Genomic DNA, 20,464 nt, shown 5'->3' with positions numbered 1-20,464 from the left:
GCTAGCTCACAGCTACTGTCTGTACAGTTCGTCCACGCAAACACAAACTACAAAAAACAGCCCAGTCAAATTTGCTTTGTGTTATTTGCTTGCTGTCAGAGCGCTGTTTGTGTGCACTTCCTGTGTTCCCTCTGATTACACCCTAAGGCTCCCATTACTGTGTGGGAGGAAGACACGAAAGCTCATCTTTGCAGGGGGGGGCGGCTCTGAGTGTGGGCCTCTGTTATTTTTGACACATTCATGTGTCTATCTATGGAATACAAATATTTCTGAACACATTGTCATTAAAAGGTGACAAAGCAAGTTCCTGACTTTGTCAAACTAGAAGCTGAAGACCAACGACATGTCTCACCCGAGACATGTAGTGTGCACTCAGCACAAAAGCACTGCTCAGAAGAACCTCAGAACCAATGAATCCTGCTGTGCGTTGGCTGTTCAGAGGCGCGAGTGTTAAAATACTGTCAGTCACTTCTTGCGTCGTCTCTATAAAGAGCTTCAGATCTCAGTCACAGTCAATGTTTGGACCGGCCCAGGGGAAAGTAAGAAGGGCGCTGCTGCACTGTTTAATCCCCCGAAAAACATTCCAGTGCTGAGTAATCAGACCAGACAACTGTGGCTTCTTTGCATCTGTGACTGCAGAGCTGCAGAATGACTCCTAAGCTACTGTTGATGTACATGTTTCGCAGCTGCCGGCACGAACATATGTGCAAATGTTGGAAAATTATGAATCAGTCTGCGTGGTTCTAACGAAGCAGAGCAGGACTTTGACGGGGATTTCCACCATCCTCTGCTTTGCATCTTCCAAAATGTCAGAGTGTCGCCTTACAAAGGGTTTTTATTTTTAGCTTGGGGGTTCGTGTGAGCATTGCCGCTCCCCTCTGAGTTTACCCCCTGGCCCAAATCCCAATGAGGGCTGAATTCAGGTTCCATTTGGATCCTGAAGCCTTTTTTAAAAGGGGTAGGTGGAGTTTTCCACTCTCCCTGTCGCCAGACCTGAGGTTGGGTCACAGCGGTTGGGTGCTACCTCTCTCCGGTCTCCCTGCTGGTAACACCAACGTTCCTGATTCCTTGAGCCAAAGTAAACCACACATCTGCAGCTTTTAGGTAGGTTTCAACCAAAGTCAGTCGGCCCCCCGTCATTGAAACACTGCAATGGATCAGCACAAGTATCGCACAGCGGGCGTCCAGGAGAAACTGGAGATCATCGGGGTGGAGGACGAGGCAGGGAACCCCATCAGTGCCCTGACCATCCTGTCCCTGCTGGAGCGCGTGGCCGGCATCATCGATAACGTCCAGTCCTGCCAGCAGCGCATGGAGGAGCGTCAGCTGGAGCTGGAGAACAACATCAAAACCATCCAGGGCGACGTCCTGAAACTGGCCAAGGACCACACCGACACCAGCGGCACGGTGGAGAAGCTCCTGCAGAAGACCCGCAAGGTCAGCGCCAACGTCAAGGAGGTCCGGACGCGTGTCGAGAAACAAAACGTTCGCGTCAAGAAGGTTGAATCCACGCAGGATGAGCTGCTCACCCGCAACAAGTTCCGGGTCGTCATTTATCAGGTAAGCAGAGGTTTGAATGAAAGTTAAAAAAACATGTACTGTGTGCTTCCATTTCAGTGAGTATGGGTGGAGGGAACAGTGAGAGAGAGAACCCAATGGCAGGCTAGCAAAACATTGCTGAGTGGCCTGCAAATGCAACCTAACGATGAATTACAGTTATTCACTCTCTCTCTCTCACACACAGTAAAACACAGCTCAATCATTCCCTTACAGTATCAGACACGAAGTAGATATTTACATTTTGATCCAATCAGAGTGTTCTACAGCATGTTGTAGGTAAACCATCATTATAATCGCCACCTTCATTTTTTAAATTGTGGTTGTTCTCATGCAAACCACCTCTTGAAAAGCAAAAAAAAAGCAGCAGCAGGAATTTGCTGCCATGCTGCCCCAGACCGATGCACCAAATTCAAACTGACACATTTTTCGCTGAGCAAATCATCAATTAGACAAACTCTGTTAATTGGTATTGTTCGCGTTAAGGTTGGGCCGGCATGCTTGTTGTGTGCTGTTCTGACTCTGCGTCGTTTGAACTCTGAAGCTCAGTGACGCTGGCTGCTTCCTTCTTCCTTCTACTTCCTCAGACGTTTCCCTGTCTGACTCATGTCTGTCTCTTTCAAACAACCTCCAGCCTGATCGTATGAATGATCTCATTTACTTCAGTCACACAATAACATCATCACCTGCAGAATGCTTCAATAAATCCGTTATCATAGCACACTGTGAGGCGTCAGCCAGCGAAGCCTTTTTTGTTCTTTGGTGCGCCTCTGCACCACCGGCTGCAGGTTTTCTCTTTATAGCCACATTTCAGCAATAAGTCCTATAGTTTTACTGAACTGCTTTCAGTTTCAGATACCTGCTATGCAGGTAAAAAAGCCGTCCCTCACTGTTCTGAAGTAGCTTGTTTTCCTCGCAGTACGAAACAAGAAAACCTGATAGATTAATCCAGAGATTTCCAACATGTGTGTTCACAAGATGAATCTGAGGCTTCTTCAGGCGACCGTCTGGCTGGGAAAGCAGAAAAAACACTTTCCTGCCACACAAAACAACAAAACTGCTTTCTGCTTGTGAATCACTTTTATTTATAAATCTAATGATTTCAGGCTTTGGTTGAACTGGCCGCCACAAATATGCAACCTGTGACAAAGCTTAAAGATAAATGGATTAAGAACCACTAAATTAACTGATAATACGTGTATTTTAATTTCATATTTCACAAACAGTGCTTAAAGCCCCAAGGTGTCAAATCTTGCCTAATTAATTCATATCTAATTAAAATATCAATAATATTAAATATAGATGGTTAAATATGTTACAATCAGTGTTAAAATGTTGTTAATGAAGAGTTTAAAACTCTGCAACAAAGCACACAACAGAACAACTGTCCTCACATTTTGACTCAAATTATGCTAAGTCCTGATTGGTGCATGGCAACGCATGACATCATGTTTGCTCACCTGAGCCCCGCCCACTTCAGATCAGTGTGGACAGAAGGTCGGATCTGTGTGAAATGAAAAACAGTCGCCGTGACTTTGAGGGAAAGTTTTGTGTGTGAGGAGGAAACCACTGATCACAGTGAGACGTCGATCAATGACATCGTTTTTTAACGGTGGGGGAAGCTTTGACACTGAAATAAGAATCTCTGAACACACCGGAGGCAGTCAGAGGACATCGAGCAGCTCTGCTCCGGGTTTTCAGATCCAGGGTCCCGTCCAGGTTTCAGTTTACGAGGAACTGGAGCATAATTAAGTTAAGTATCAAAAATAAAGTCGATTCCTTCCCTCAGGCGCGACAAACTGCGTGCCAAGCAGCGAGATCTTAACTCAAATCAACTCTGACTCAATTCATTACGTGGTGGACGCAGTGAGAGGGCGAGCGGGGGTGTGAGGAAATGTGGTTTAAGTTCAACACTCAAGAGCCTTGGACTCCATAACACAGGTAATCTATAAAAAAGCTTCCTTGTTGCGTTGAGAGGCCAAACTTTGATCAAAGGACCGTAACCAGGTCAGGTGAAACGAGTGAAAACAAGATGATTCACCTCGGAGTTTAATTACTAATCTGAAACACTCCACTGAGCACAACCGTCGGAGAGCTTCTGAGCCCAAAAATCAACATTTGCATGAACAAATATTCCTGTTGAGTAATCTCTTACCATGAGGGGGAGGGAAAATAAACCGAAAGAGGCGTCTTATCTCCAAATAGACACATGAAAAGTGCCGCACAAGTGCAAAGAGAGCGAGAGCAGAGGATCCGAGGCCCTCGTGCTGATTGAGGAGGCTGTCGCTGCTAAAGAGATGGACGGACTTTATAATGGCACTCAATTGGAGCGATGTGGGGGTTGAGAGGACAGACAGAAAAAGACGTCTCTCTGAACTCAGAGGACTTTTAATGGTGATCAAAGACTCTGTGTTCATCGCTGCAGGCTGTGTGAGTGCAGCTTGAGTCGGGTCAGAGCTGAACAGTGTCTGCAGCCGGAACCAGAAGCACTCAGTCTGCTGTGGAGTCGCACGTCCACACCTTCTCCTCCGTGGAAAGTAATCTGGGGCAGATTGGTTAATTACTCATTTGCAGTTCATTAAAAATTTGTCTTACACTGAGCTTCATTTAATATCTTTGATAGTTGATGTTAGCTTCAAATAGCTTAGCTTAGCTTCAAATAGCTTAGCTTAGCTTCAAATAGTTCATATCCTCCAATAAATGTATGTTTCATCAAATTATCACAAACTAGCTGACATACAACCCAGTGCAGTGCTGGAAGAGCTATTACTTTAGTTAAAGTACCAGTACTGCAGTGTAAAAACAAACCCACCTGACACAATATTTCAAATCATGCAGTTAATATGTTATACTGAGTGAATAGTACTTAATTTAAAATAATTACTTGCTAATTAATCCTTAATTAACAGCTAACAACATACCAAACACGTGAATCTAGGTCATGGATTTTCTGCTTTGATTAGATTAACAGCCTATAATTGACACGATAATGTTAGAGTGTATTAAAACGTGTTCAGGTGGTTTTTGTTATTTGGTTAATTTGAAGGAGTTTTAACTTAAACTGTGCAGATAAACCATGAAAAATACCTAATTTCATCTAGTCAACTTAAAATTCATTAAAATGACCTTAATCATTATCATTGAGTTTATTAAGCTCAAGACAAACAATTAAGTGCTTCTGTTTCAAAGTGATGTGAGCTCCAGTATCCTGGGTCTTTTTTCCAGGTTTTGTGGAGTTCAATTAGTGTCTCTAATCTTTACATCAGCAGATGAAACACTGCAACCCTCTGACTCGCTCAAACTGAAGTAAAAACCCTGACGATGTTAACGATGGACGGCCGCGCTGACAGTAAAACAGAGATGAACTCTCATTGGGCTCCGCAGACGTACATTCAGCAGGCTGCATTAGCTGGAGGTGTCATCCTCGTTAGCGTCCGGACTTCAGAGCGGTAACCGGGCCACTATGTGCTGCTAACAGCTGCTGTGGATCCGTGACAGAGGCATCTATTCTGGGACCTCGGCATTCTGCCTCGCTGCCAGCAGGGACACGCTATAAACTGCTGTCAACCACAATCAGGGTCTGACAGAGCATCTCATCACAGAGAGGGGGGCGGAGGTGTCAATCATCCTGACATGCTGCTGCAAGGACCGCCCCTTAACCACCTAAAACAAAACATAATGGAAGATGAAATTAAATACTGTCAGAAAAAAAATAATCATGTGACATAATGTAAAGAAAAGGAAGTTAAAGCTGCTTTCATCAACTTCTTTGGCCACTTGGGGGCAGCAGAACAAGCTTAAAACCCAACATATATTTGCATACATGCAGTATATAACCTCGTGAGGTTGCCACAGGTAGCACATCACACATATCATCCAGCAGAGCAACATGATCACTCATGGCGTCGTGATGGAGCCCAGCGTTGGCCCTCTTTTAGCTCCGCTTTGGTCTCCACTCCTGAGGGACACACGAGGCTCTGCAGCTACGTGGCTGCTTACGACGCAGGAAACACTGAGACTGAATCAAACAGGAAGCTCGAGCTAAAAGACAACAGACAACATCCCAACGCTTGAGACGCCGTCCAGTCATGAGTTAAATAACCGAGGAGCACGATGAAGGTTTTTCCTTCCTGTAGGAGGAACAGTGGCGTGCTGAGCAGATGTCACTGAATGTGTGTTTCCGCATTCAGCCTCTGACTAAACTCCACTTCTTCCTGTTATTTACCTCCTTCCTCTCTTTTCACCTCTCGTCTCTGTGAGTTGGAGGCGTGTATTTTAGTTTGTGTTGTGTTTAGTTGGTGATTCCTGCTGCTAACAGCTTTTAGCAGCTTAGCGACACTGGCTGCAGAGGAGGCTGTACCAGCGTCTGGTTCAGAAGTACTTCATTTTGAAACCGCCATGCTGTAACGAGGACACAGCGCGGTGATTCCACCGAACGAGGCTCAGCAGCATCTCGACTGATGATTCGAGCCGTCAGCATTTCAGGGGCAGAGCGAATAAAACTGTCTGAATACAGTAAAACTACATCAAAGTCAAGCACGCCTCAGTCTTCAGGTCTGATGGAATAAGACCAGTCACCTTCATTCTTCAGTCTGGATTCAGGGACCAGCAGGCTCCATCAGTGAGGCTGCACTGAAGTTCAGAAGAAGTATAAGATGCCTCAGGCCTGCATTGAAGTAATCATCAGAATCTTTTAATGGGTGTAACAGTGTCATCTATCCGCTAACAGACATTTTGTTCTCGACGTGTTGACATCAGGTGAGTTTACTGTCAAAAATGCTGCAGGTTTCATAAATTGAGTTGTTGTTTCAGGATGAAGTGGTCATACAGTACATTCATGTGTATAAATACACTTAGATTCCTGAGTACTCCTAAATAAAGAAAACGATGTGGCACGAAGCAGGGTCGTCTGTTGTCTGTGAGCAAAAGATGGCAGCTTAAATCCTCCTCTGTGTTCTCACATTTATCGTCAGTTTAACATCATAACTGACCTGAGTCTGAAGCATCAGTACTGTTGCTATGGTTACCCGCAGTGTACTCTGATTTGGAACAGAGGACATGGTCAGTGATTAGCCCATCCTTTACTCAAGTCAAAGTAACAAACAAGTCAAAGTCCTGTTTTCTGAATTTAATTTGAGTTGAAGTGCAGAAATATTACCAGCAAAATAAACTTCAGGTACTGAAGGTAAAACTACTCACTACGCAAAATAGCCCCTTTCAGAGTGTTCAATTATAGAGCCTTCAGGGCCCTGAATGATGATAGTTTTTAACGTTCATGCACACAAGATAATAATTTGTGTCATTTACAACTTTATCATCCATTTAACTACACGATGACATCATGTACTTCGCACAGCGGCCCCCTGGGCGGGTGCAACCAGCTGCATCACCTGTGAGCGTCTGCGGGGCCTTTAATCTACAACAATGCATCACTGAGAAGTTAATCATAAAGTTTGTTCCGTATGTAAAATCAAAGTAAAGTTAAATAAATGCAGTGGGGTAAAAGTACAATCCCTCTGAGCATAGAAAATGGATGTACTTTAGTAAAGTACAAGTACCTCATAATTGTACTTAAGTACAGTACTTGAGTAAATGTACATTTTTGTTTTCAACTACTGGAAATCTGGTTTTCATCATTTCCTGCTCATAGAGATTAAACGTATGTCTGTGGTACCAGGTCTGCTCTCTCTGCTATAATACTGCAGTTCATGCTGTTCAACAATACGACAATATCGATTTCAAGATCAATAGAATACATTCTTATTTCATTTTATTGAGTCTGAATATAATTGATTGATTTAAATGATTTGAAGGTAAATCTAGTTTTACCTCTCCAGGAGCTAAGGCTAGCCGTGGCTAACACACCAGCCAGCTTCCGCTTGATATATTTGATACTTGATATATTTGACTGTGTGTCAGTGACAGAGTGCAGGAAGTACACTGGATCACCAAACCACAGCCTGGTCCCTGCAGCTGCATGTGATCCCAGCTGTATCTGTATTCCTGCTGGTCCTCCTGCCTGCAGAGGAGACGGTCGCAGTGTCGAGTTTCCTCTTGACTGATGTGCTGTCGGTTATTCTGAGGCCTCCGTTCATCTCCTAATATAGAGCTTCAGCTGCGGTCATCTAACCAGGAAGCAACAGGCAGTTTGTTAGAGACAGTCGTCGCCAGCGGCCGAATAATGAAGGCCGGGACAGTAATAAGAAAAAGATAAACGGCTGCCGGTCTGCACCCAGGGCCGCTCTGCCTCGGCCGTCGTTCACAGCGCCGGACGTTAGAGGACAGAGTGTAATTTCAGAGGCGTTAATGGGTTTTAGCTTGTGATATTTCTGCTGTGCGGCAATGAGAGGAGCTGAGCAATGACAAGTTTATGAGTTAAACTTCCCACAATTAAAAGAAGAGGTCAGCCAGCCAACAGAGAGCGCTGCGATAGCATTACCTAACACCCAGCCTCTGAACAGATATTCCTGCAGTGTTATTCTGTGATAACAAGCAAAAGATTGTGCCTCAGTTTTTTTTACTGTGAGCTACACGAGCAGAGGCTGCATGTACTCAAGTACTGTACTCAAGTACTCCTACTGTACTGGAGTATTTATATTTGATGCAACTTTTTATTTCTACAAATATTGTACTTTTTTACTCCACTACACTTATCTGACAGCTTTAATTACTAGTTACTTCACAGATTCCTTCCTGTCCAGTGAAAAGCACGTATCTCCAGATGTGTTGAATGTTTGTGATGAACTGAAGGATGAAGTTTCCCTTCATGTCTTGAGAAAATCCTCGTCCTTCTTCAGCTAAATAAAGTGTTTAAAAAGCCTCTTGGATCAGCTGAAAATGCATCGTCACAAAGCTGAAAACAGGCTGTTTTTCTGAGATACGAGGTTCTCACAGGACAAACATATGATGATCTTATAGAATATGAAGCATCGCTGTAGATTAAACCAGCCAACAGGATATAAAGTAGTTCAAATGAGCTCAAGCTGAAACATCCACATGAATGCAGCAGGAATATTAATCCACAAACATCAGAGATGATGAGAAACACTGACAGGAACATTTTACTGCTACATGAATACTTTTACTCTTCATACTTCCTGATAATACATAGTTTAGCTTAAGTATTCGTTCAACATTTCGAGAACGCTCCCAGTAGGTTGCTAGATTAAGTGCTTTGGAGAACACCGGGGCAGTTTTATGTGCTGACAGGTGAAACGCAGCTGTGGTGCGTTCAGGGTTTAAAACATCTTCCTCTGGATTAACAGCAGAGCGATCACTCATCTGTTCTCTGTAAACTTCACACCGAGAAACACTTTGAAGCAAGAGTGTGAGCGATGTCTCGATGGCGTCGAACTGGAAGGCACAGTCCGGACTTCCTGTCGCTCCCCCTCCTCCGCCATCACCCGAGGTTATTAATACACGCCTCGACCCACATTCCCTGCCGGTGTAATTATTGTGTCATTCACCGCGACTGGACGCGCTCCGATGACTCCTCCCTGATTAATGAGTGTGATCGTTGCAGGTGGCCGCAGTTTAATTAGGATTAATTGGCTTTCACATCTAAAGTCACCTGTGGGGCACGGCAGGTGGAGCAGGCCTGGGGAGGAAGTCCCCGCAAGAGCTGGTTTGTTTGAGTCCATCAAGAAGCGTCAAGGTGTTGCAGCAGCGCGGGACTGAAATAAAAGATAATAACAGTAGTAAAAAGTATTTATAAGAAAAATAAGAGCAGAAATAAAAATAGAAGCTATACAAGGTCAATTAAAATCAAAATTACACGACAAGAGTGACAGTTTCTAAAAAAGTCTGATTGTTTATAAAAATGTTTTACTGTGATTTTAGAGATTTTACACTGTGACAGATTGAAACGTGGTTTATCAGTAATTTAAATGAAATCCCACTTTGCTATTTAGAAACAGTACAGCTCCTCTCGCTGCTGTAAACACTGAATAAATTGGTCAGAAAAGCAGAATCATAATGCTCATTCCATCCTTTCCTTTGAAAAGCTGATAATATCGATGCTTTGTCAGCTTCCATGAACACAACAATAACAATAACTGCAGTGTAAGTGAGCAGAGAAAATAATTAAAACTCCAATCAGCAGTTACCTCAAAGTAAAATATGATATCACACTAAAAGCCTGAAACAAGATGCACAAGCTAGCAGCTCTGTGAGGCTGTAGCTACTTAAACACAGTGGTGCTTTGAGCGTCATGCTAACATTAGCATGCTAACATGCCAACAATGATAATGCTAACATGCTGATGTTTAGCAAGTGCAGTGTTGACGGTGATCACTGTAGTTTAGCTTGTTAGCATGCTAATAATTAGCAGTAAACACCATCTCCAGCCAAGGCTGATGTGTCATTGGTTCTGCAGGTATTTGGTCAGAAAACGAAGTATTGGGAGTAGTGAAATGTCGACCTGATGATGGCGCTGGTTGGAAAGTAATCTGATGATGATTCACCCCGAGAAGACGTGAATGTCAGAACCAAATTTCAGGACAAATTATCCAATACTCCTCGAGATTTTCCCGTCTGGAGCACAGCTCATTGCCCCACAGCTAAAACCGGACGGCATCATTATTATTACCGGCCGTCTTGAGTTACAGGTGTTGTTCCTGCCGGCAGCTTCCTGTCTGAACGAGTCTCAGTTTCCCCTCATCAGTAAAAATAGATAAAACTTGATCTCATGAAGATGCCAGTGAGGTGGAGGCAAGAGGCTGCAGGTCTGACAGAATCTCTCTGAGGAATATCATGTTTTCATCTGGACTTGCATCAGTGAGCGACGTAGCAATTAATCCACACTGGCCTGAAGAGACGGATGAGAAGATGCATCAGTTTCACTGTGTGTCCAGTGCAGCGACAGGACCGCAGCCTGGTGGATGATGACGTGTGCAGTGTGACATTTTATTAAGTCAGTTGGTTCAGAGCTTTAAAGAGCGAGCCACCCACCTGATAAACAGGTAGATTCAAGGGAAGCCGTGCTCAGAGTTCAGCAGAACTCGGCTTTAAAGGCTTCAGCACTTTTTCAAATCCTCCTATTTTCTGTCTTCCAGACTCAGATGTTTCAGAGGGACGTCAGTTTCATCTAGCACAGAGACAGGTCCAGGACCTGTTTAGCCTAGCTTAGCACAAAGACTGGAGGAAACTGGCAGAGTCTTAAGATAAGATAAAACTTTATTTATCCTTAGCCGGGGAAATTTAGAGAGAGGTAGGTAGGTAGAGAACATTTAAAAAAAAAAAACAAAATACAAAATAAAAAGTAGACTATATATATATGTACATATTATACAAACAAAAGTTAACTATATTAAAGAAAAATAAGGTATGTAGAAAAAAAATATTTATAAAAAATATGTAAAAAGTATTTATTGCCCCAATAGCTGTGGAAAAAGAACAATGTATTTAATACATTAATAATAATAATAATAATAATAAATAGTGTTACTACTATTGCACAGAAAATAAAAATATACAACAACAGTAAATGATATGTAATATTGCACAAATAGTAATTGTCAAACAACATCGACACAGTCTTATGTTAAATGGTGCTGGAGTTGAATAATCTGACAGCTGATGGAATAAAGGACCTTCCTTGAGGGGGTGTAATTAAAAGCTCTGCACACCCATGCAGGTGCTGCCAGTTAACCTGACTGACTGGTCCTCTGCTTGGGTTGAACTTTGGCTGAGATTGGTTGGAAAATAAGGGGTCAACAGCTTCAAAATAGCAGTAAGAATGAAAAATGTGGCGGTCGTCCTGCGCCGACAGGTGCAGCGAGAGAGGACGATAAGTGAAAACACCTGCAAGCCTGCACGAAGGGCGTGAAAAGCCTTGAAGGCAGTGTACCCCTGAGTTACCATCAGTGGTGGAATGTAACTAAGTATTTAGTCAGATACTGTACTTAAGTACGAATTTGAGGTACTTCACTTGAGTATTTTCTTCTCATGTTACTTTCTGCTTCTACTCCACTACATCTCAGATGGAAATCTTTTTACTTCTTTCCATTTTTTACTCACAAAAACATGTACAGAGTTTAGAAAATAAGATGTTTTGTTAATCAAACTACCAAACAGTGTGTACAAGTACAGCTGAAAAGATTAATCAGTTAGTCAGTTAATAAATTAGTCGACTGACAGAAAACGAATTGCAACAATGTTGATAATCATAATTTTTCAGGTCAAAACATTTTTCACAATCTCACAAATATGAAATATGATGAAATTTGAGTTCCACCTCAACCAGCTGTAAAATCCTGCTTTTACATGAACGACTGAGAAACAATAATCTAATGAGATCAGATAGAACAGGAGAACAGTCACAGGGGACATTTACAGTTCTTTTACTTTCAATACTTTGAGTATATTTTCCTGATTATACTTACATACTTTCACTGAAGTAACATTTTCAATGCAGGACTTTCACAGTGTGATATTAGTACTTCTCTGATGTTCACAAACCAACAGAAAGCTTACCTGAGCCAAGGACAAACATCCGTGATAAAGAGGCAGGTAGGCGACGTGTTGGGAGCTCAGTTCTGTGTTTGTACTGCCTGCACAGTGAAAGCAGCACAGCTTACAGCTCATCAATGCAGTTATACACTCAGACAGACGGAAATACACTGCGAGGCTACAAAGACGCCTCCGTTACCTGCTTAAAGAAGATCAAATCCTCCTTTTGGTAATGTTGCAAAATCACTTATAGATAAAATATTCAGACATGAATGAACACAAACACTTAAACTCCTGAGAAAAACATCGACAACATTACCACAGAGGAGCCCTGACCATGGATTTGCAGTATCGTGGCGGGCTGATGCAGTCAGAGAGGCGCATGGAGGGGGTACCTGTGATGGTGACTGTCCTCAAGCCTTGTTTCCCTGATTCTGTTCTTCTCTGCAGGGCGAGACAGAGATCCCATCAGTGGCCGTCACCAAGACTCCCAAAGGGCTCGGCCTGGACGGGCTGGAGATCGAGCCCGACTCCTACGACGTCCCCGTCGACCTCTCCTCAGACGAGGAGTACCTGAGCGTGGAGGAGGCCGACCCCTCGCGAGCCGCCCGCATCAAGAAATCAGTGGTGAAGAGCACAGAGTCCCTGAAGGCTGCTTTCTCCAAGGAGAATATGAGCAAAACCAAAGACAGCCTGGGCACCAAGTTCCACAACCTGGGCGAGAAGGTGATGCCGGCCGAGCGGAGGGACAGGATGCACCAGGCCGGCGAGCGGCTGAAGCAGTCCGGCGAGCGGCTGAAGGAGAACATCGCCAAGAAGGCCCCCAGCAAAGAGACCTTCCGCATCAAGCTGAAGAAGGAGAGAGCCGTCGCCGAGGGCCAGGAGGGCGCCGAGGCCGAGGGCGTCGCACCGGCGGGGGTCGCCTACACTGAGGTCGCCATGGAAACCAAGAGGGAGGGGCCCGTGGAGGAGGCCGGTGCCACCCGGATAGGAGAAGAGGATTACAGGAAGTAGATCGGACGTCAGATCAGACAGCGCTGACGTAGCACTGGAGAAAGCACGTAATGGCCAGGATGTAGAGAGAAGGTCTGCGATTGGTCGACATGAACGACGGACATTTTTATTTGCCACAGCGTTTTAAAACAGAGGAAGTTCTTGAGATGGGAATCGGCACTGACACCACAAACGCATCAGAGCGCGAGCTGGCGATTTATCAAACCTAAGTTAAGTTAATCAGCTGCTGCCTGTTTTCAACATTTATAGAAGTTAAACAGCTGAAAATCTTTATTCTGAATCCACTCAGAAAGATTCAGCTTCAGGATTTGTTTGATTAATTTGTGAATCCACATTTGGGGTTGAGGTTTATTTGCACAAGATGGCTAGAAGGGAAGGAAATATAGTAAAAGGTAAATGATTGGTGAATGATGGCGAATGTCGATCTGAATGTACATACTAGCGTTGTACCAAAAAAACTGGGCAGGTGAAATTGGGTGCATGCAGGCCTCAGCTGGTCTCTGAGGAGCTGAAATACAGCGGATTCAACGTCAGACTGGTTTCTGTATGTAAAACAGCAGGAAGGCGATGAAGTGAAAGAAAACTTCAAGGTGCTTTAAAGCAGCATCGGCTCCGATAGACATCCGAGAGATTTCAGTGTTGGGCTTCATGAACCAGAAATTCAATGAGGCAACATCAGTAAACTGTCATGTGGAGTAAACACTGGATAAGACACCATCTGGAGGGGCAGTTCCATCGTACTGCAGCATAAAATACGGCTATCAGTTACCAGATAAGCAGATAAGCATGAAGTCACAGTGTTGTTACCTTCATGACAGAGTGATTCTGCTTCATTCAGCCTGACACACTGTTCATGGCTGGTTTCTGGTTTTTTACCTGATCCAGTCAGCGGTGAGTGTCGTATCCATCCCACCAACTTCATTTTTATTGACTCACAGCACTCTGTGAAGCTCCATCACTGGTTTTCGTGGATGTAGCTAGCTAGCAAGGCAAATCAAGCTTATTAGAAAGTGCCTGTCAGCAAGACGTTCGATACAAAGGTATTCAGACGAGAACGGAAACAAACAGAAGTAAAGACACGAAATGAGTTCAAAAATAAGAAGAAAATCAACAATATACATATACATTAGATACAAAAAGAGTATGATAATAATTAACAATATTGCCTTAAAGGATAACTTTGTTTTTTTACAACCTGGACCTTATTTGTAGCATTAAATACGACCATTTACTCCCCCAGACAACTTTGGTGGCATTTGGAGTCGTTTTGAAGAAATTAGCCCCAGAGGAGCGGCGCGTATATCCGTATAATGCGAGTACTCGGGGCATCCATGCGCAGCCTCTATATAACGCATAATCTGCTGAAACTCGTTCATATTCCAATATTTAGTTATGATATGCTGGTGCTATTCCCCTCTGAGCCGGCAGTCGGCTAGTTTAGCTGTAGTTTGGCACAGCTGTGGTTCGTTATTGCGTATTCGTAGCCGACCGCCGCAGAGTCAGCCGTGTTGTGGCTGGCTGCTCGCAGCGCGCGGCGTTCGGTAATGACATCATCCACGTCAGAGGTAGTTGTCTAGAGACGCCGGATGTCGATAACATGTCACCACTGGGTGAGTAAATGGGCGTATTTAATGCTACAAATAAGGTCCAGGTTGTAAAAAACGAAAGTTATCCTTTAAACAAGATGGCTCAGTTTCACGATGGAAAGTTTTGACTTGCACGTACGATGTGGATTATAAAATACGATGTGTTTTTGTACAATTGCACAGTAAAAAATCTGTAAATTTGCAAACTGCAACCACCTGAGCGCTCCCACTCCAATCGTGTAGGAGAAACTACCCATGTCTCTGGATTCAGTGTTTGGTTTGTCCGTTCAAGGCTGCCCGTTCATGGCGGTGCAGCATGGTGGACTACGTGGAAGAGGATCTGCTCCCCCTGCAGACACAAAGAGCTCATTCTGCGATAGTTTTTATTTTCAGCCAATCATACACGAATGAAAACACGGGTATTAAATTCAATTTCTGCCAGCTGATCCCTCTAAATCCTCCACACTGGACCTTTGAGTGTCTTTAAAGTTTGCAAACCTTTAATGTCGCAGAGATTTGTGTTTTATATCATCATGTTCCAGCTCTACAGTTAAACTACACTGAGGGAAATATTCCCAGAATTCAGCCTGACAGGTTTGGTGTCTTTGGAGACTTTGGGATCCCCACGAGAATTTAAATAAAGTTACACTAACAGTACACTACAGGAGCCATCGAGTCATCGAACTCATGAAAACTTTGCATGAACTTTGCCGCAGCACAGTCTCTCACAACTAGTCGTGATGCAGAACTCATCTTGATTGTCATGTTTTAGACGTTAGGCTGTAATTACTCTTCTGAAAGTGAGCGTCGTGGATTTAAGGCGCTCTGAGATGTGGTGTTGGCGGCTTCAAAGCTTTTTGAGCTCTGCTGTATGAATGTTTTAATTTTTTTTTTCAGTTTTGCTGCTTGATATTCGTAGTTTCTTTTGAAGTTCAGTGAGCATACTGACTTTATTCTGCTGGAGTGATTAGTGAGGTAACAGCTTTCATCAGGATGACAGGATTTTAGTCATCAGATACTAGAAGCTTATCTTATAGTGCTGTGTCTTATTCTGAAAAATACACTTCCTGTATAGCTTTAAACTTCTTTTCTTTTCACAAATTCCTGTATTTATGTTCCTGCTCAGTTCTGATGTGTTGATGGTGGATGTAATGCAGTAGATCAATAGTATATGTTTATATGGTTTGAGCATTTTGAACGAGGTTTCACCTCTTGCATATTATATATATATATTTTACCCTCTTTTGATTCTTGACCTCAGTTTCCATATTGTTTTTCCTTTGTCGTTTTTACAATCATCTCAATCCAGTTTTAATGTTGTGGGGGGAAACTCGGCTCATCAAGGACCTGCGTTGTTGTTATTTTGGCCTGTACTGTATAATCAGCAGCAGACGTTACTCATTTTGTTCTGTTTTTGTATAAATAAAGTTCTCATGAAACCTGTTTGAACTGGTACGCTGCATAAAAAATGCAATATATAATATAATACTACATGCTTTTAAAATTAAAAATGATCTTGCTTCAGTCACTAAATCAGGCTGTGGACACCTTCAGACCCTGCTTTATAATAATATTAATAATAACATCATTTCTGTGGCCTGGTTATCATGACTGTTATACTGTCTGGCCTTTGATTCCTGCTTATCTTCTCACAGTCGTGAGGGGCTCAGGCTCACAGCATCCCTCCTGCCTGTCGCTATCTTCCACCGATCTCATCTCTCTGTGGCTCAAATTAAATCTCTAACTTGATGTCGGCTCAAGCAAAACACAATCACTCAACTGAGTCAGCAGAGTCCCGCGGATTCACTTCTCCGCCGGCGGCGGCGTCCAGATGAAATGCCAATCAGTCTCCTTCACTCCGGAGGGAATTTACAGTTGGACTTGTCCGTGTGTGGCCGGGGGTCCCAGCGCGCTCTGTCAGCTGTGAATTTATTGGCCCTAAAGCAAACACAGGGGCCCTTGTTTCCTCAAAGAGTCCAATCAAACCAACCAACTGCAACATAAACCCAGTAAAATGATAAAAGACTGGACGATCAGATGTACAGTCGAATGGTTGTTCTTCCTCACAGGAAATGTGACAGAAATTTACCAGAAAAGCTGCAAAATGCTGCAGAAGACTTTATTTTTTAATGACTGTAATTCACAAAATGCACAAAATGAAAAGGAAAGTCCTTCCTGCAATACAAAACACACATTTCTCTGTTTGTATTGTGTATTTCTGCATTTTAATAATCATACAGACTTAACTGGCTTCTTTTTTTGACAGATTCACAGTTTTTTCTCTCTGAAGCATATTCAAAAAAAAAAGAAAAAAGAAAAGGTTTTGTGACACCCTTCAAAATCAAAGCGCCCTCAAGAGCCCCTGTGAGGCTTTGGCGACACCTAGTGGGGGTCAGGACCCTCCAGGTCACTTTAAGGTAATGAAGGTAATAAACTGCTGGTAACCATAGCAACAGCACTTCAGGGTCATTAAGCTGGGCAGACATTTGCTGAGACATTTGAATCACTTCTCGACACGACTAAAACATCTTTGTTCGATTCAGAAAGCACGAAGAGAAGAAGAGATGGCCGGAAGACGTTTAGAGTAGTCAGCAACAGACTACAGACAATGAATCACATGTCCTGACCCGTCCTCAAACTGAGTGTTGGACCGATCGACAGCCGATATTATCTTACTGATGAACTGATACCACATACACACTAAAAAACACTGGGTTAACAATGTACCAATGTAGTGTTACTGTTCAGCCCGTCCTCGTACCTAAACCGACCGAACGGGTCGTTTTCTAGCAACTTGATCAATGCTGTGAGTGTTGCAGTTCATCTTCAGACGTGCTGCTCTGAACAGGGCGAATTTGATTCTGCTCAGTGTCCTGGAGACATGATTACTCAGTGAACTGAGCCTTAATGACTGTCAAACATGGACCATACAGTGGACTGCATTTCATGAGACAGACAGACAAACAGACGGACGGACAGACAGACAGACAGACAGACAGACGGACGGACGGACAGACAGACGGACGGACGGACAGACAGACAGACAGACAGACAGGAGAAAGCCGCAGTGCTTCTGCTTTGTTGACCAGTGGTGGAAGAAGTATTCAGATCCTTGTGTGAAAATATTATCAACAAAATGTACTTAAAGTAGAACTAACAGTCGTCACGTAGCAGTAAAATGTTCCTGTCAGTGTTTCTCCATCATATCTGATGTTTGTGGATTAATATTCCTGCTCCATTAATGTGGATGCTGCATTTTACTGCTGTAGATGTTTCAGGTCGAGCTCATTTATATCCTGTTGGCTGGTTTAATCTGCAGCGATGCATCATATTCTATAAGATCATCACATGTTTGACGGCTGTAACCAGCAGGTCTGAGTTATCAGGTCACTTCTGTCAGAGAGTTTGAGCTCAGTGCCTGACGTGTGTTTAAATCTCTGTGTTCGGTGTGATTATGAATCTGGATGTTTCCGTGAACGAGCTGCAGACTCAGATCTGCTCTCTGCAGGCTGTCAGCTGCTCCGTCTAATTTCAGCGCCGCTGCTTTTTATAACCCCTACCAAACTTAGAGAGATGACACCTCCCGCCATAGATACCGGCCGTCGCCTGCGGCCACCTGTGCTTCGCAATCACCGGGTTGTCACGGCAACTGAACCCGTCAAAGCTTGAGAGAAGCGCAGCAAAATGACGGTAATTAATTTGCCCTCGTTCAGGCAGATCCGTGCTTCTGTGCCACATGGTAACTCCGTTGCACTGCAGTGCTGCATAGCGGCCCTGACGCCAAAAACCATCATTTTGATTTATTTCAGTGCTTATGAGAGAGAGAGAGAGGCAGAGAGGAAGAGATGGAGACGCCACTCTGGAGTGATTGCATTCAGCTCCATCTGTTTGTTATGCATTAGCTGAGCACAATTGAGCTCTTCAAGCAATCTGTTGAAGAGAAATGGCCTCGGGTGATTCCAGTGCGGAGAAGGAAAAGAGGAGCGCCGTCTGCTGATCCACGGCTCCATTTACACAGTTTCATCATCTCCTTCCGAGTGTGAACACTTCTTCTTCTGTGCCAGAAACACTTGAATAACCTGCGGATGCTCCATGAGGAGTCTCTGTTGCTCTGAAATTGACTTGTCAAATCTGCTCTTTTCGCAGCGTGGCGTGCATTAACACCCTCACAGGTAGGATTTACATATTGTGTTAGCAGGAGTGAACGTCACGTCTGGATTCAGGACTCTTTTACTTCTGAGTTTTGCTTGATTCGTAGCCTGAAAAGCCGACATCTTCAGCTACCATCCAGGAAATGTCTTCTTGAAAGTGATCTGTGTCAAAGACTGGCCAAGGCTCTGGCTCGGAGGTCTAGTCATGTTGCTTCTTTGTGCACTGTGACTGCTACAAGACCACAGAAGAAGAGCTATCAAGTGACAAAAGAAGTCAAAGTGCAGAACACAAGTGACAGAGACAGTCGTCTCCCAGAAATTACATTTGCATACTGCACAAAGTGTGGCAGGAACACGAACATATCGCCACCTGAATGACATTTCCATTAAAAGAGTCCTGCACAGGTTCAACGTTAAATTCCTGTAACAGCGTCCGACTCATGATGGGCGAACAATCGACACAACAGGGCCGAGACACCGTCTTTTCATTCTGCATTCTGCTTCCTCGTCAAAACCTGCTGACTATTACCCACAGTGCACCTCAACTGCAGATCACTGGGTGGGAGCTTGGGCCGTGTTTTTGTTTCTTAATTTTCAAACTTGCAGTCGTCGGCTTATAACAATGCTGACTCAAGTGACATCACTTGAGGACATTCATCAGACGCACATACACTCAGCAACACCTGGAAACACACACAGAGTCAGTATTTAGCTGCTACCTCAGCATTAGCCACTGCTAGCTCCACCGGTGCAGTCCAGCAGGTGGCGACAACAAGACGAGTCAGTAACAAGATAGCGTGCTAGGCTAAGCTGCGGCCTGATACCATTTTGCATCTGCAGCGTTGCATATATGCATCGCTGTGATCGTCACATTAAGCAGAAATGAGTCAAGACAATATTCTACTATTGTTTATGCAAAGTGCAATAAGTGCACATTCAGAATCCATGTTGAATTTAAATCTTTATATTTAAGTTAACTTTATTACGTTTTCTAGAGGATCCTTTCGCTCTGTGAAATAAGAGACAGCTAGTTGAAGTATGGATGGCGAGTGTTTGCTTTTCTGAATCAGTTGTTTGGTAAATGTAACAGTCAGCTGTAGTCAAACCTTTGAGCATCAAGCTAGACAACAACACTGTTAGTGCTGTGAGCTATCAGGACCTGCAGCCACAACCAGCCGACACCTGTCTCACTGTCTCAGCATCACATTTCCACAACATTCCATCATCCTCTTCCACAAGCTAACGACTTTGTTTCAGCTTCGACGACAGCTTTCCCAACAGGACGAGGAAATAAACGAACAGATGAACCGTTTAAACCACAAAATGACAATAAACGCTGAGTTTTGTTTTTTTATCACATCCATTTGGCCTCAGCACAGAAGCAGCAGGTGGACGGGTTTAATTTGTCTGCATCCTCCATATTGGAGAAATTATGAAGCATTCATCATAGCTTCAGAATATTTCCAGCACCACAGTGTGATTGAGGAGTGAAAACTGTTTTCGTTCTACAGTTTATCCAGATGAGCTGAACCACTTTATGTGGAGGTCAAACTCACAGTGAGAGACCACCCCTGATAACTCCTAATAATCCCTCATTGAGCAGGGACGCTACAGGAAGCACACAGGGTCAAAGTAGAAACAGGAAGTGGGTCTGATGTTTCCAGCAGACAGTTTGCGTTTTAACTTTTTTTTTTATTATTTCCATTT

General features: G+C 43.7%; 1 protein-coding gene across 1 annotated transcript; it reads left to right on the top strand.

Annotated features, from left to right (window-relative positions):
* The first annotated feature begins 1,021 nt into the window (after window positions 1–1,021).
* On the top strand, window positions 1,022–14,295 carry cavin4a (caveolae associated protein 4a). The gene is made up of 2 exons (XM_041948365.1): window positions 1,022–1,560; window positions 12,457–14,295. The coding sequence occupies exons 1-2, from the start codon at window positions 1,153–1,155 to the stop codon at window positions 13,018–13,020; spliced, it is 972 nt and encodes a 323-aa protein (XP_041804299.1). The 5' UTR covers window positions 1,022–1,152; the 3' UTR covers window positions 13,021–14,295.
* The last annotated feature ends 6,169 nt before the right edge of the window (window positions 14,296–20,464 follow it).

The sequence above is a fragment of the Chelmon rostratus genome, chromosome 12 (genome assembly GCF_017976325.1).
Source record: "Chelmon rostratus isolate fCheRos1 chromosome 12, fCheRos1.pri, whole genome shotgun sequence".
Lineage (NCBI taxonomy): Eukaryota > Metazoa > Chordata > Actinopteri > Chaetodontiformes > Chaetodontidae > Chelmon > Chelmon rostratus.
Note: the sequence above shows the minus strand (reverse complement) of the source record. Positions and strands in the feature narration are given on the sequence as shown.

Excerpts from the sequence above, each read along its gene's own strand:
- cavin4a (XM_041948365.1), top strand. The coding sequence starts at position 1,153 with ATGGATCAGCACAAGTATCGCACAGCGGGCGTCCAGGAGAAACTGGAG. Across the intron at positions 1,561-12,456 it reads TCCGGGTCGTCATTTATCAG|GGCGAGACAGAGATCCCATC; the intron begins GTAAGCAGAGGT and ends TCTTCTCTGCAG.